Source organism: Barbatula barbatula, assembly GCF_947034865.1.
Source record: "Barbatula barbatula genome assembly, chromosome: 4".
NCBI classification, from domain to species: Eukaryota; Metazoa; Chordata; class Actinopteri; order Cypriniformes; family Nemacheilidae; genus Barbatula; species Barbatula barbatula.
The window spans coordinates 6,562,038-6,577,799 of record NC_136768.1 but is presented as its reverse complement, the minus strand read 5'-3'; the positions used below and the strand labels follow the sequence as shown (position 1 = coordinate 6,577,799).

At 42.6% G+C, this 15,762-nt stretch overlaps 1 protein-coding gene across 1 annotated transcript in view; it reads left to right on the top strand.

Moving 5' to 3' along the window:
* plxna4 (plexin A4) overlaps positions 1–15,762 on the top strand; it is a 172,893-nt gene that overhangs the window by 136,139 nt on the left and 20,992 nt on the right. The window contains exons 13-25 of the mRNA XM_079455328.1: positions 1,362–1,513; positions 2,159–2,276; positions 2,896–3,032; positions 3,689–3,856; positions 4,058–4,151; positions 4,852–5,091; positions 5,167–5,313; positions 5,887–6,121; positions 6,311–6,453; positions 8,101–8,369; positions 12,196–12,262; positions 13,465–13,611; positions 14,784–14,943. Coding sequence (XP_079311454.1) covers positions 1,362–1,513; positions 2,159–2,276; positions 2,896–3,032; positions 3,689–3,856; positions 4,058–4,151; positions 4,852–5,091; positions 5,167–5,313; positions 5,887–6,121; positions 6,311–6,453; positions 8,101–8,369; positions 12,196–12,262; positions 13,465–13,611; positions 14,784–14,943 — 2,077 coding nt within the window. The remainder of the gene's footprint in view (positions 1–1,361; positions 1,514–2,158; positions 2,277–2,895; positions 3,033–3,688; positions 3,857–4,057; positions 4,152–4,851; positions 5,092–5,166; positions 5,314–5,886; positions 6,122–6,310; positions 6,454–8,100; positions 8,370–12,195; positions 12,263–13,464; positions 13,612–14,783; positions 14,944–15,762) is intronic.

The window sequence follows — 15,762 nt, the reverse complement described above, 5'->3', positions numbered from 1 at the left end:
CCAGCAACCGTCAATTAGCTTGTCAAAGTCACAAATCTAATCAACTCCCCATCTCCTAATGAAAAGAGACCACAGTCGTTCTCTCTTACACATACTCATTAATACTCTCTCTCCATTTTCTCGCAGTAGATTGCAAATGTACAATGACTTCCCAGTTCACGGCTGCAATAAAAACCCAATTTCGAATAACCATTTAGTACCGCAACACTCAAAACAGATCCCTTGAGCCATGAGCGCATTGGATAGTTTTATAAAAAAGAAAGCTGAGTAAACTGAATTACTGGAGACATCAATTATGACTGTATCGTAATGTACTTCGAAGCGTTTTGGGCAGGCGGGGTGTGTTTATATTGCGTGTTGAAAATGTAAAGTTGATGAGGTCTTGGAATGTCCAAATTGCAGCGGTGCCTCTAACCCGAGAAGAAAATCTCTGCCGAGATCGGTATATGCGATGGGTTAAAGGGAAATGACCTCTCACCGTGCTGCTCATGAGATCTCTAAAGTCGGATCATTATCCGACAGAAAATAACGACAGTCGTGCTGTTAACCGTGTCCCTCGTTTGGCCGAGATGAGAAATTGGTGTCCTATATTGGACTAATAGCCCGGCTATCAATACACCGACTCCGACCCGACCCTGAGGAACACGCTGAGACAATTCGTTTCATTTCACACCCTGCGACTTTTATATTTTATGGCACATTAATTGTCAGTTAAGTTAATAAGTCATATTTGTATTAGTCGCCACATTTCATCATCACGAATGTCACGCTTCCCGTGACAGCATAAGATGAAGCTTCGTAAAAGTGTTAAATACAGTATGTATATCTCAATCAGACGTATTTTGGTGCCACACACCAGAACGGGAGCAAAGAACAAAAGGCATTTGATCACCTGACACGCACAGATGAAAATAAGCATCCTCCCGCACGGCCGTGTTTATATTCCAATCTTAGCAGCGTGTGATTTTACACGCCGGTGTCTGCATATTTTTTCCCAGACGCCGACGTCGGCGTTCATAAATTAGCGTGGCTTTGTTTGCGCTATAGGCAGGACTCAGCTGGCTGTGCGGCTGATCATTATTCACCATAAGCACGCGCGCTCTGCTTCCCTGACAGAGAACGGCCCAATTATCCTGCAGAACCGAATCGCTCACAGCTTCTCCCACTGCTACCCTCCCCTGAAGCTCACTGACTCCTGCAGGTGCATGATGGGTGTTGTTGCAGAGTCATTCTCTATTTCCTGTTGGCTCGTACCAATGACGGGGACGATAGGAGTGTGCGGAAGCCTGTGTTGTTGCTTATTGTAATAGAATGAATGGACAGCATGTTTCCCTGTGTCTCACCGGCGACCTGTTGCACAGATAACTCCACTGCGAGGGCCTCGTGAGGGCGGGACGCTGGTGACCATCCGAGGCGAGAACCTGGGGTTGGAGTTCAGTGAGATCCAGGACCATGTGAAGGTGGCAGATGTGCAGTGTGCGCCAGTACTCGAGGGATACATTCCTGCAGAACAGTAAGTGTTTAATAACGTGGCCAGGATCCAGCAGTAACTTTTGGCCACTTTGAAGCAAATGTATCCATCGTTTTACTCAGGGTTATGATGTTATCATTTCAGGTTATGCAGTGTTTGTTAATTATTTCAATCTGTAGAATAAGCAGTATTAAAATGTCTTCAGCATTATTGTCCTGACCTGTTTTACTCAGCGTGTGTCTCCTTCGCCTGCCCTCGTTTATTATTGTTGTTATTTTTAATATTGTTTTCGACACGGAGAAAAGCCTCTTACCCTGGCATGTGATAAATGTTTGACTCATGTCAGTGAACGAGGAGAAAGATGACTTTTTATCTCCATGGCTTATGCATATATTGTTATGGCAGGGACGGAAAAGACTAATTTACACTGTATAATGTTTCAGGAATGGTTTGCTTGTTAGACGGGGACGCGTTCACAGAACGTTAATTGATTTTGTGTCAGGTTTGCCCACATCAAACCAATCGAATATCCAGATAAAAATGTATCTGTGTTATTGTGTTTACTGGTGAGACAAACACTTCCATAAACACGCCCTGCAGGCAAATTTAGAGAAAATTCACTGTCCCTTCTATTAGGGAATGAAAGCAAAAAACAAACCTGTGTGTGTGTGTGTGTGTGTTTTACAGGATCGTGTGCGAAATGGGAAAAGCACAGCAAAGCCAGTTTGCTGGAAACGTCCAAGTGTGTGTCGGAGAGTGTCGGCCTGAGTTCATGGCCAAGTCATCTAAGTACTACTATTTTGTGGTAAGTACCGCAACAAATCACCAGTCATAAAATAACCCCCTATTGACCAGCAGGTTCCTCCGCCGTGATCTTAATCACGCCTGTGTAATTAAAAGCCGTTGCTAGTTCAGGGCTGAATGTGTCTGGATTTACTGTTCTCTCTGATATATAGAGAACCCTTTGGTCTCGTAGCCCTGATAATGTGCTTAGTCATATCAGTGGGCACTTGACCCCTCTGAGAGAAAACACTGACCGTAAAACTAACATTTTACAACTGGCCTCACTCATGTTTACACCCTTCATTTTCACCCTTTCTTCTTTTATATCCATAGCGCACGCGCTGAGACAAAACCCATAATCCGATTGGGACCCATATAAACAGATGAATTGAACTGCCGCAAAAAATATTTCCCGTTATAGAGCAGTTTTATAACATTTAGCATTTTTATGCAAACATAAGTGGCTTTTATGTTTCGGTCAGATGTTGTAATTGGATTGTGTGATTCGTAGGTGAGAAGGGCAATTGCACTTCTGAGAAAATTGTGATCTGATAACCCGTTTGGGGAAGCAAAGAAAGCATGACTGTTTTCATGTGTCGTGTGTGCATGTCAATAGTTCCCATTGACCTTGATTTCAACAGATTCCCAGATTGTTGAATTTGAAGCCCAGTCGTGGGCCTGTGTCTGGGGGCACTATCGTCAACATCACCGGCAGCAACCTGGACGCTGGCAGCAATGTGTCCATCATGTTCAAAGACCAGAAGTGCACTTTTCAAAGGTACAGTGCCCTTCATGAATCGTTAGGTTGGCTCGCCGTCCACATCAAGACTTCCGTGGATCCAGTCTGCTTGAGACAATCAATACTGATATTAGGAGCTTGAGAATTTTGGATCTTTAATCAATAACATCAATAAGCATCACTTAGGCGCAAGCACAGTGTGTCATTATATAATTGGAAGATGAAATTAGGCTTAGTATGCTCAGCTTTAATGGAAATGTGAATATCAATAAAGTTTGATTTATTGGGTAATACAGTGCCACTTCATATTATTTTTGTATTTAAATTACTTATCATACATATGAAATATGATTAAATGTTACATTTTAATAAAATATACTGTATACTTATTATATATGTACATTTGATATTTAGTATTCATATATACAATTATTTGATTAATATTAGATTTATTATGATTTAATAATAATACGTAACTTAAATATTCAACATTATGAATAAAGAGAATTATTAAATAAGAAGTGTATACAAGAAATATATAAAGTAATATAACAAAATATAATACGTCTAGATATTTCATGCAATTTCAGTATAAGATATGGCTTAATTCTGAATAATATTTAAAATATGAAAATGAAACTGTATGGAGGGTTGACTTTCATAAAAAGCTGAAAACATTTATTTTGATGATGCAGGAGAGGAGGACAATGGATAACGTGTCGATCACATGCCTCTATGCAAGGCTATGGAAATGTGTCCATATCTGCGTTCATTGACAAAGCTCACATTCACAAAGATCTCAAGTTTGAGTATGTGGAGGACCCGACTATCACCAAACTGGAACCTGAGTGGAGCATTTTCAGGTGTGTTCAATACAAAAGGCGTCGAAATTCTCCTGGAAGGGGAAAACAGAGGACATTGTCCCTGGGATTATGTATTATTTCCCAGAGTATCGTTTATTTCCAATTAAACTGTTCAAGCCTTTAACGCTCTGCAAAATACAGACTAGGAGTTTGATGATAAAATGAACCTTTGAAACATTAAACATGGTGTTGGTTTCACAGTGGCAACACTCCTGTGACCGTGACCGGTACCAACCTGGACATCATCCAGAACCCCCTCATCAGAGCCAAATACAAGAACATGGAGACGGTCAACGTAAGTGCAAACGTTTTCCTCGCGATAAATGAGCTTTTTACCTAACCTGAGGCTAGTGAACTGGAATGACCATTAGCAGACTATTCCTTCCACTCCAATCACCTGTGTCGGCTGCGCCCCATCGGATCAGAACAGCAGTCTTAGATTAAAGGGAAAGGAGAGAGACAAAGAAGTCACAGAGCATGAAGGCTGCCAGGTCCGAGCAGCAGAAGCAGCAAAGTTTCCTTTGTGCTGGAAAACGGAGAATGCCGTAACAGGGTGGACGCGTAGACAAGGGTATAGTGTTTCATGTCTTCAGAATGAGGAGCTACGGGAGGCTGCACTCAGTGAGATCTGATTGAAAGGGAATAGAGACAAAAGAGTGTAATGTTATCTTGTGCACGTATCTCACACATGGCCACGTTTAGCATCTGTGCTGCGATATGATTAGACGTTGGCACGCTGCTCCTCAAAGCACAGCAGAATATAGTCTCTGAAAGAAGTCCATTGTGGGGCACAAGACGTCTCGGAGGCTTGTTTGTAACGCGGTCGCTCGTGAGGAGTCTGAAAAGAGGTTGATCGCAGTTGAATGCTGACCCGAAAACAGTTTTATTTTATGATTCCACACGTTCTGAATCCAATTTGTATTTTATGCAACACACATTTAAAATGGCACTCATTGAATTTCCGTCTTGTTGTCATCTACATTTGTTTCCTCCAGACGTGTCAGGTGCTGAGTCCCACCATTATGCAGTGCATGGCCCCGGAGTTTCCTAACAGTCCGAGCAGACAGAAAGAAGTGCCAGAAAGACCCGATGAGTTCGGCTTCATCCTGGACAACGTTCAAGCTGTGCTGGCCCTCAACAACACCAACTTCATCTACTTCCCAAATCCCGTATTCGAACCGGTCAGTGTGTCTGGAGTCATAGAGCTCAAACCAGGATCTACCATCATACTCAAGGTAATCAAATCCTACATTACCGCACATCGATTTTCCGCTGCGATCGCTGTTTAAATATCTGAATGTGAATTTCAGGGAAGGAACTTCCTCCCTCCAGCACCGGGTGGCAACGGGAAGCTGAACTATACCGTTCTGATTGGAGATAAACCTTGCACGTTAACTGTATCCGATACTCAGCTGCTCTGCGAATCCCCCAATCTAACCGGACGTCACAAAGTCCTGGTGAGTTGCATTGTGGGTCCCCCAAACATCTGCCCATGCATCAATAGCTGTATAAAGTTAAAATTCATGGTTGTAAAACACTTGTTTTTGTTGTGTTAAATTGGCCCCCTGGTGGAAAACACAGCCATGCCGGTAGCCTCTTGATAATTTACATTTGAGATCCCCGGTTTAGGGGTCTGTGGTTATTGGCTCATCTGGAATTAGCAAATACCTTGCTAGTAAGATATATTTGAGCAGAAAAAGCCAATAAAAGCTCTATTTGTACTCCTGAATGGGAACTCTGGGCGGGAGCCTACTACACCATCTGCTTGTTGACAGATGCACCAAAGACAGTGCCATTAAAGCCATGTAGTCAACAAAAAGAACAGACATGTTGTCTCCCTCTGCTTTTGAGCCGTTGGCCTAACTGCCAAACAACAATATAAAATATAAATATAAGATATTTTGATTTGCTTCATATCTCAAGTGTAGCATTACACAACAATGTCTCGCCATCAAACAGGGTACCAGGAAATGTACCAGAAATGTGTATGTACGGCAAAGTTTTAAAATTGAAAATGTTCTTCATTTTAGGCCCGTGTGGGTGGTATCGAGTTTTCTCCAGGAGTGGTCCACATCACCTCCGACAGCCCCCTCAGCAGCACAGCCGTCATCAGCATCGCCGGGGCAGGAGGCCTTCTCATCTTCTTCATCGTCATCGTCCTCATCGCTTACAAGCGCAAGTCCCGTGAGAGCGACCTCACCCTGAAACGCCTTCAGATGCAGATGGACAACCTGGAGTCCAGAGTAGCCTTAGAGTGTAAAGAAGGTGAGGAGTCGTAATCCAGATTGCAAGATTTACATTAAATATGAATGCAAACAGCAGGATATTTTAAAACAATGAATTATCTGCGGATTAAACACAAGATTTACTCAAACTGTCAATTATATTGCTCGAAAAAAATGCTGTAACTTTGAGACCAAGACTTAATTGTTGTTTTTGTTGTGTCTTCTGCAGCATTTGCCGAACTACAGACGGACATTCACGAGTTGACCAGCGATCTAGATGGAGCCGGCATTCCTTTCTTGGACTACCGCACGTACACCATGCGAGTTCTGTTCCCTGGAATCGAGGAGCACCCTGTTCTTAGAGACCTTGAGGTACTTAGAGACCTCGTTTTGCTGTTACAATGCAAACTCTATCTAATACAGATTGGCCGTGTAAACTGTAATTCATTCTTGATAGAAATTGTGTTATAGTTTAACACAGTGGCAAAGTCTTACATTGAAGTCAGTAGAAAATTCTCAATAAATGCTTACATTGTCTACAATCTCACTCCTCTACTTCGGGGTCCTGAAATGTATTTTGCGCCTGTACATTATCCTTTACTTATTATTGGGCAGGCATTAAACACAGCACTCAATTTTATATAATATGTAACAGTAGGTCCCTGCTCCATCTCTTAATTCATAGACGAGCCCTTGGCATGAAACAGTTTGAAGCATGAAAGAATGGCAAATTACAGTGTTCTTTTTGTGCGATAATACATTTGCATCTAAATGGCCTCTTAGTCGGATGCATTCGCGCACGTATATTATTACTGCATCCTACCTATGTGAGAAACAGACGCAGTAATGACTGCAGAGTATTTATGTGTTTTTCAGCTCTGCTGCCATAACAGCGTAGTGGGGTTTTTGGGAATAAAAGCTGTCACTGTACTGTTTGTGTTCACCTTCAGTTAACAATAGACAGCAGCTCTCATTATAATGTACATGAAGTCTCTCCCTCTCAATTTTTTCTTAAAGTAATGAGCTGCTCTCCGATTCACAATCACTTTTTCCTTAATAACAGTAATGACACGCGACACAACTGTTTTTCCAAGCACGGGCGCAGAATTAAAATCTATCGCCGCGCCGGGCACACCGGGCTACGGGTTATTAATGTCCCGCTTTGACAATGATGGACGTTTTTAATTGAATCGCACACATTTCTGCAGCCAGTCATACAAGGCAAACCTTACCTACTTATGCCAGATGAGCTCTGGTTCTAATTAGCTGTTTCAATTAAGACTTAATTGGAATAAACGTCCCTGGAAAAGTTTATACCCAAATCAAATCTAATGACAGGAGCCATCTTGAGAATCTGACAGGTTTTAATGATTATTGAGATAAATCACATGGAATGATGTCATCAGGTTTTCATTTGTTTATAGGTTGTTTAGTTTCTAGATAAGATTGTTTATTCTCTTCATTTATTTGTTTTATTAGACACGGGCGCCTTAAAATGTGCCAACATATCGCTGCTGTCCTTCTGAAACCTTGTATCTCCATATTTCATGTTTTTTAATGTTACCATAAATCATTATTATTAGTCACCCTTTATGGTTTTTCACCGGGTTTTGCAAGTATCTAACCAATAAAAAGTATTCAAAAGTGCTTGTCAGCTTTGACAACACGGTATTTAATAATATATATATATTGTTTTCATTTCTTGAAGGTTTCAGAAGGACTGAAACGATATGGACTGTTCATCATAATATCATTCTTTAGGAATAGTTCCACCAAAACTGAAAATTATTTCATCATTTACTTACCATCTAGTCATTTCAAACTTGAATGACTTTATTTCTTCTCCAAAACACAAAAGAAGATATTTTGAAGAATGTCAGTAACCAAACAAAGATGGTACCCATTGACTTACATACAATAGATGTGAATGGGTACCGCCATTGTTTGGATCGTTCTTTACAATTGTTTAATTGTAAAGAATTGTTTGTTTATTAAAAATATATATTTTCTTTGGCACAGGTGCCTGGTTACAGACAGGAACAAGTCGAAAAAGGGCTTAAACTCTTTGGACAGCTTATCAACAACAAGGTTTTCCTGCTGTCCTTCATCAGAACCCTTGAGTCCCAGCGAGGGTTCTCCATGAGAGACCGAGGCAACGTCGCCTCTCTGATCATGGCGGTGTTGCAGAGTAAACTTGAGTACGCCACTGACGTTCTCAAACACCTGCTGTCAGACCTCATTGACAAGAACCTGGAGAGCAAGAACCATCCCAAACTACTGCTCAGAAGGTACAGTACCACACACAGCTCCATAATCCAGTCCTGGGGTTAAAAAGGCTCTTCACGTGAGCGTAATTGTCAGAGCTCTTGTTCTAAATTTTGGAATAATTTCTAGCTGCCTAATTCTATTTATAGATGGAGAGCAGATGACCTATGCGAATTGCCTGTGATACATGGACTTTACTGTACAGCGATTGGGAATAATTGCTCTCGGGGACATTAAACGCAGACTTTCTCTCCCAAACACGAAATGCACTGACACGCTCATCATTAAATTGTAATTAGAACTAATTAGCTCTAGATCCAATTAACAAAGCGCTAAAAACCTACTGAATGCAGGGAGATCTGTAAAGCTCAATTCCCCATGCAATCATCTCTTCTACATTGCTGTATTTTAACGGCCAATGTTATTACTGTGCCATGCAAACTTGATTTTTACTCTCCATCCTAATGTTTCTTTAATTTTTCTTTAGTTCTAGCAATCCATTTATAAACCCCAGAAATCTCAAAGCCCTTCAGCTACATTAGTCTTTGGCTGACGCTGTTTGTTATTTGTGCTAATTGAAACTGCTGGGAAAATAAAATAACACCAATAAGCAAATTGAAAATGAAAACATGATAATGTGTTGGTCGAAACAGGATTGTAATAGCATGAGGCTGATCACGTGATAACAGTAGAGCTCAGTAACTAATTCAACAACAGAATTGGAAAGTATGCGGTAAGATTGATTTCTGGATGAAAAAATAGCTGAGGTCATCTGATTTTAAATTCTTGAAAGTTCAAATTGGCGTTTAGATTTGTGCTTTTAGTACAACATCACACCATGACCTTTAGTTAAGTAGTTCTCTACTGGTCTTCTGTTTTACATCCATTGGTGACCCAACACACTTTGAAAATTGTGAGAAAAATACCCTGAAATGTCTGTAAAATGAATCATAAACCTAATATTATCGCACTTCCTAAATTGTACAAACCCATTTGTTTAAATATATTTGGACCATACTGTTTTTATATTCCATCATGCTGGCATCCGTGTAGCAAAATGTTTTGTTGTCTATCAAAACAGACGCACCAATTGCCACTGCTCCAAGAACCACTGCTTGAGTCCATCAATTTCAACGGATAAGATCCACGCCGCGCGAAACCAGTCTATCCTCAAGCACCTGCTTAGCATGATGCAAAGCGCCGGCCCAGAAGCTTAATCTGTTGTCTGAGAATCACTTTCCTCTCTCTCGCCGCTTGATTTCTAAATCTGTGTTTAAAATGCAGAGAAGCGGGATGTCTTTGGCAGAAGCCTCCAACCAGCTTTCCCTTCCCCATTTCCAAGAAAGCGCAAGCGTTGGCCGCCCCATCTGTCCAGCATCAACCTGAGTTCACAAACACGCCCGGGCTAACTAACTGACGGCCGGCTTCTGCAACCATCTGTCGTATTTCTCTCCCTCCCGCGCTCCCCGCAGCCCACTCTCCTTGTCTACGATTAAAAATAACCTCACACAGACCCATTTCTCGGGATGTATGGTATCAATAAAGCCTGCTTTATGCAGGGTGTTCTATTCAAACACATGCCTGTGGATGCATCGTACGCCTGCGAGCTCGTGCACTCATTTAACTTCACTTCCATTACTAAACAGAAGTCCTGTGATTTTTCTCAGGGGATAATCCTCAGCGAGGGGGAAACCGTGGTTACCCAGCGGGACTCGGCCGTGCGCCGAGCGGCCAATCTTCTCCACATGAGCCGGAGTGCGAAATAGAAATCATTCCTGGCTTCAAGCTGCGTTCTTTAACACACGTGCATTAGGGAAGGGACGTACCGGGGGTTTATTTCAACAGGCGATTGTTTGTTTAAGAAAATAAACCCAATGATGCTGTGAGCCTTTCCGAGATGCATAACATCAAACCGTTAGACAGGTGTTTGTGTGCGGGCTTCTGATGAGAGTTTTATTTCATAGCAGACTTCACACAGAACATTTCCGTTGCTCACAAATTTCTCTTTCAAAGCTTTGGAGGCTTGATGGTAGTCTAAGTAATCATTTGTTTATGTATCGGTTAAATCACGGATAGAAGAACTTAGCATTTTGTATGTTTAAGAGGTCTTCAGAAACTCTAAATGTGTGTGAGATTTGTAGAAACAATGTAGCTTTTATTTGTGATTTGAGCTTTACTCACTCAACGCCACACTTAGCAACACCGTTAAATCTACCAACGTGCTTACGAGAGACATTTTCAGCATGTAACAGATACTCGCGGCACAATATCTGTCATGGCATGACAGCTCGCGTTTTTGCTAGGCTCTGGATCATAAACAAGCTCTTAGGTCCTCGACGTCAACAGAGTCGGCTGCTCACATCCATTTGCAGCAGCAAACACGGCATCAAATGCAAATGGCCTAGGGTGAATCCGACAAACGATGGGAAAGATAGATGGACCATTTTCTCTCTTCGTTCTGTTTATGAATCCTGCATCCTGATGCCACTTTGCACGTTGACCGTGGATGAATCCTCCTGCAGCTTTGACATTATTCCGTCTGAAATAGAGTGTTTAATCAGGCAGAACTAAGCACCAGGTGCTGCCCACTCCCCAGCTCCCCATTCTTCACAACTGGATGGGTCATCACTGTTTCAGCAAACAAGTTCTTTCTTTCCTCGCCAGTGACATGTAACATAGGGATCGGGGGGACGGTGATAGTTGCTTACTCTTGGCACCATGGCGGTGTTTTATAGAAGGTGTGCCAGGAATCTCTGGCACTGATGCTACTTATTCCCCCACCGGTGAGCGGAGAGGTAACACAGGATATGGGTAACTGAGTTTATGGGGTCTTGCCAACGATAATGACAGTCAAATCAGCATACGGCAGAGGAAGCTCTTAATAGCAGAATTATGGATAGAAACATGGTTTTCAAGTTGCCCCATATCATTCCCTATTGTAATTGGTCCACATTTAAGGCTTTAGGAACATTTTGGAAGTGCCGATGATTACAAGGCAGTGTTTGCAGGGACAGATTAAGATGAAAGAAAAGATGAAACGTGACCCAGTTGACCACTGGCCCCGTCCTCCTTTGGCCCACTTGGTGCCGTCTGAGGCAGTGGCAAGGGGACACTAATCCTTTACAGGTGTTGCACCAGCTTAGCGGGCACACAAGTACTCAAACGCACACGGGGAGACAGGGAATGCAGGTGGCAGCTGGGATGCAGGGCAGCAGAGGTGCATACACCACAATAACGTAATCCTAAAATATTGATACTCTGTGCCATGGCTCATTGCGGGGCACCTTGGCAATTTACCAGGTCCCTGCAGCAGACACACATGGGGGAGACACAAGATCCGAGTGTATCTGCTTTCACTTTGTCATAGTTATTATGTATGTACATCTTTAATGTCGGACTAGAGCCTGTGGTCCGAGCGAAGGTGCCAATCGTGCTGTGCTCGAAGCACCCCGACCCTCCATTCAGCCACCTTCTATTGTAATGTGATCCATTTTGAGCTCAATGGCCGGACTGTGGGATGAAAAATGTGTCCGGTCTTATTCCAGGGCGGAAAAGGTTAAGCTGGCATGAATCCAGGCAAATCACATAAAGACTTTTAATTGGGTTTCTTGAATTGGAGTCTTGTGGATTATTTTGGCCTTGGAGTCTGGTAATAAAGATCGGGGCTATAGATTCCAGAATGAAATTCATGTTTCTGCAATTATGTTTGTTTAACAAAGTCCCATTCATTAGCAGACACCAGGCTTTGTGGCATACATTTTTAACTGCCGTGGTAATCGCGTTTGCGCATGACGATAACGGTAGCTCTGTGCAGCATTTATTTATTTTCTTTGTTTGTTTGTTTTGCAGAACGGAGTCGGTGGCTGAGAAAATGCTCACAAACTGGTTCACTTTTCTGCTGTACAAGTTTCTCAAGGTGAGTAGATGGCTCTTTTGAATGGATTTGCAGTGAGTGTGAGAAGATAAAACAGAAGGACTCAAGGTCATTTGGCAAACATGCTGCCGTGCACAGAGGAGCCAACCTTACGGGAGAATTGGAAATGGTGCACTGCAGGTTTTTTTTTATTTGTGTGTGAGAGAGAGAGAACAGAGAGAGTGTGTGTATTTTATGTATATGTGTAGGTGTGTGCGTGCGTGCGTGCACTTCCAATCAAAAAGGGTTTAAAAGTTGGCCGCGTCTTGCTGACTCCAGTGTTTCTCGGCATCTGTAATGAGACACTGGGCTTAACACCAGGTGCTTCTTAATTCGCCGTTCAGCTCTGTGACTGGTAGTACCCCTGCAGTCCTCCCTAGCTTCGGAGTCACACCTAAAACCTGCCATTAACCTCTTCATAAACACATCCGGACCAAAAGTTGTCCTTAATTCTGGAAACAGATACTGCACAGCAGGCAATAAAACCTGGAACTCTAGCCTTAGTTTCTTTCCTGTCTAGTTTAACGGGTTGGTTGTGAGTGAATGAAGCCGAAACGTAGCTCAAGAGCTTCGGGATTCATTTAAGCTCAAATTGGACTTCACTGTACAAGAAGGACTTCATAGTGATCTCACCCATGTGTGACCATAACATTATTATTGGGGTCACAACACATTGATTTGAGTATTATTGAACAATGCTTGACCACATGCCCGGACCAATAGTTGGTTTTGGATAAATTGAAGTGTTGCTGTCCATTTTTCACGTCAACAAGCACTGGCTGTCTTCACGCCTGACAGGGAACATGTAGGCTTGGTTTTTCCCTCAATTCAACTACCACTTTGGCTTATTTTCTAGCCGAGGGTTCTTCAACGGGTCAACATTTGTATTATTAAAAAAAAGTATAAAGGAAGATAATGTACAGGTTTGTGATGTAACACTAGTACTTAAAATATCTGACAGGCTCCACCAAACGGCCCTTGCTTCACAAAAATCATGTTTTGTTTAACAATCGCTGTAATTCTAATGAGCGAAAATGTGCCATCAACTTAAATTACACACATCATCACAGCTGCACGGCCCCGTCCAAAATGTCTATTACCGTGGCTGAATAAGATATGACAGCCTGTATTCTCTGTAGGTGGATAGTGTGAAATGTAAGAATGTGGAAGTGACAGAGTGTTTTCTTTTCTCTCATCTGACTTAGGAGTGCGCCGGAGAGCCGCTGTTCTCTCTCTTCTGTGCCATAAAGCAACAGATGGAAAAAGGCCCCATCGACTCGATCACAGGAGAAGCCCGCTACTCGCTGAGTGAAGACAAGCTCATAAGACAGCAAATTGATTATAAGACATTGGTAAGACCCTGAAGTAATGTACATGTGCCAAAAGTAATGACTTAGTTGTATAGAAGCATGCAAAAGCAGTTGTTTGGGGCATTTGTTTAGGGTGACATGGAATGCGGTACCCACTGCCTGTCTTCACACCTGACAGGGAACATGTAGGCTTGGTTTGACCTTTGACCTATACATTCACCGCAGGGTGTGTTGTGGGCCGCTGTGACAGGCGTGAGCGGGGCCCTTGTAAGTCAGGATAGGCTGTTTACCAGAACACTGCATCAGGAGGTTAATCTGTATTCTGCACAAAGAACTCCAGAGAGACAAAAGAGAGAGAGAAAGGGTGGGTAGGAAGTGGAGACTAGTGTCACCGCTTGGCATTCGGCCTGTTCCTGTGAACACTATGCTGATTTGATGACTGTAGAAGCCATTTCAGCTACATAATTTTGTCCTCCCGTCCAAAGCACTTAACAAACAGCTGCAGAATCACCACAAGTCAGCCACAGCAAGTTTTATTGTGGCATTATTAATCATTACAGTGCTTGTAAAATAAAAATTGTATAGAAATCCTTCTTATATTCTTTATGAACTTTCCGTTTGAAATCCTTTTTACATCTGAAGATCTGCCACAGCCTTTGACAAACCCACGTACGGCTTTGCATCTAATGATATTGATTTCGTTATACTGCTGGACTCTTAGTATGATGTGTTTTTCATCCAAAGAAATGCTAGATCCTCCTAGTGTTCTTTAATCTCTCTTATTGACGTTTTTTTCTTTTTAATGATGTGACGATGATGATATGATGATGGTGGTGGTATAGTGGAGACATTAATGACGACTATCATAAAAAATAGTGAGTGACATTAGGAGAATTAGTGTGTTAATTGCAGGCTGAAGTGAGCAAAGTGACGACTCCCTTAGGGTGGCAAATGGGCTTTTACACTCGCAGTGTTACGCCTGCTGTCACGCTGTAGTTGTTTGATAGACAGCTGTGGATGTTTATTGTCTTAAATACAGATTTCAGATCATACAGTCCCCACTTGAGTAAACCTTTTAACAAAAATTATGCTAAATACTTGCAATTATTCGGTGTAGACTGAGCTGACATACGCTGCACTTAATATTTTTTAAATATTCTTTTTTTGTCCAAGCGCATGGTAATTATAGGAATTGTATGCCTGTATTTGTGTAGGTGGTGAACTGCATGCACCCAGACAACGAGAAGAGCCCAGAGGTCCAGGTGAAGGCTCTAAACTGTGACACCATCAGCCAGGTGAAGGAGAAGATCTTAGATGCCATCTACAAGAACGTCCCCTACTCTCACCGACCCAAAGCTTCTGACATGGACTTGGGTAAGACTTGCATTACATTATTCTATTCTGGAAAATGTTATACTTCATGTGGTGCCACAAGAACTGATTGGTGGATGACATCACATTCCCGCAAATGCACTTTTAAATTAGTCTGGCGGTATTGTGATGCCATGCTCCAAACAGTTCTAGTGGCGCCGCATGAAGACTGCAGGGGGGATGGTTAATTTTTTTTAATTTTTTTAGAGCCCCTCAAAAAAAAATTTATGAAATTATTGGGAATTTGGCGCATAACCCCCTGTGTCCACGCCTCGGATTCTCGGGGGGAGACACGCTCCGGTGTTTCCCCCCTTCTGTGGGTACCCTTTTACGCATGGGTGAGCCACCCCGCGTGTTCCGGATTACGGTTGACATGTGCAGGTCAGCCACCTGGCCTTGAACCCTGAACCATCTGATTCAGAGACAGTGCTCATACCACCTGAGCCACTGAGACCCGCACACTTATGACAGTTCTCCTGGCGTCTTTGTCTTTCGTTTTACGTATTAAGGGGAAAATGCAGGGAAAATGCAGAATCATGCAAACTCATAGGACCTGGTCTTGAACTCTGAACCCCCTGCTCCTCTGTCACGGCTGTTACCACTGAGCCACTGGGTCCTGCCGGTTGTGGTATTTCTCCTGGCGTCTTTGTCTTTCGTTTTACGTTTTAGATACTTAGGGAAAATGCAGAATCATGCAAACTCATAGGACCTGGTCTTGAACTCTGAACCCCCTGCTCCTCTGTCACGGCTGTTACCACTGAGCCACTGGGTCCTGCCGGTTGTGGTATTTCTCCTGGCGTCTTTGTCTTTCGTTTTACGTTT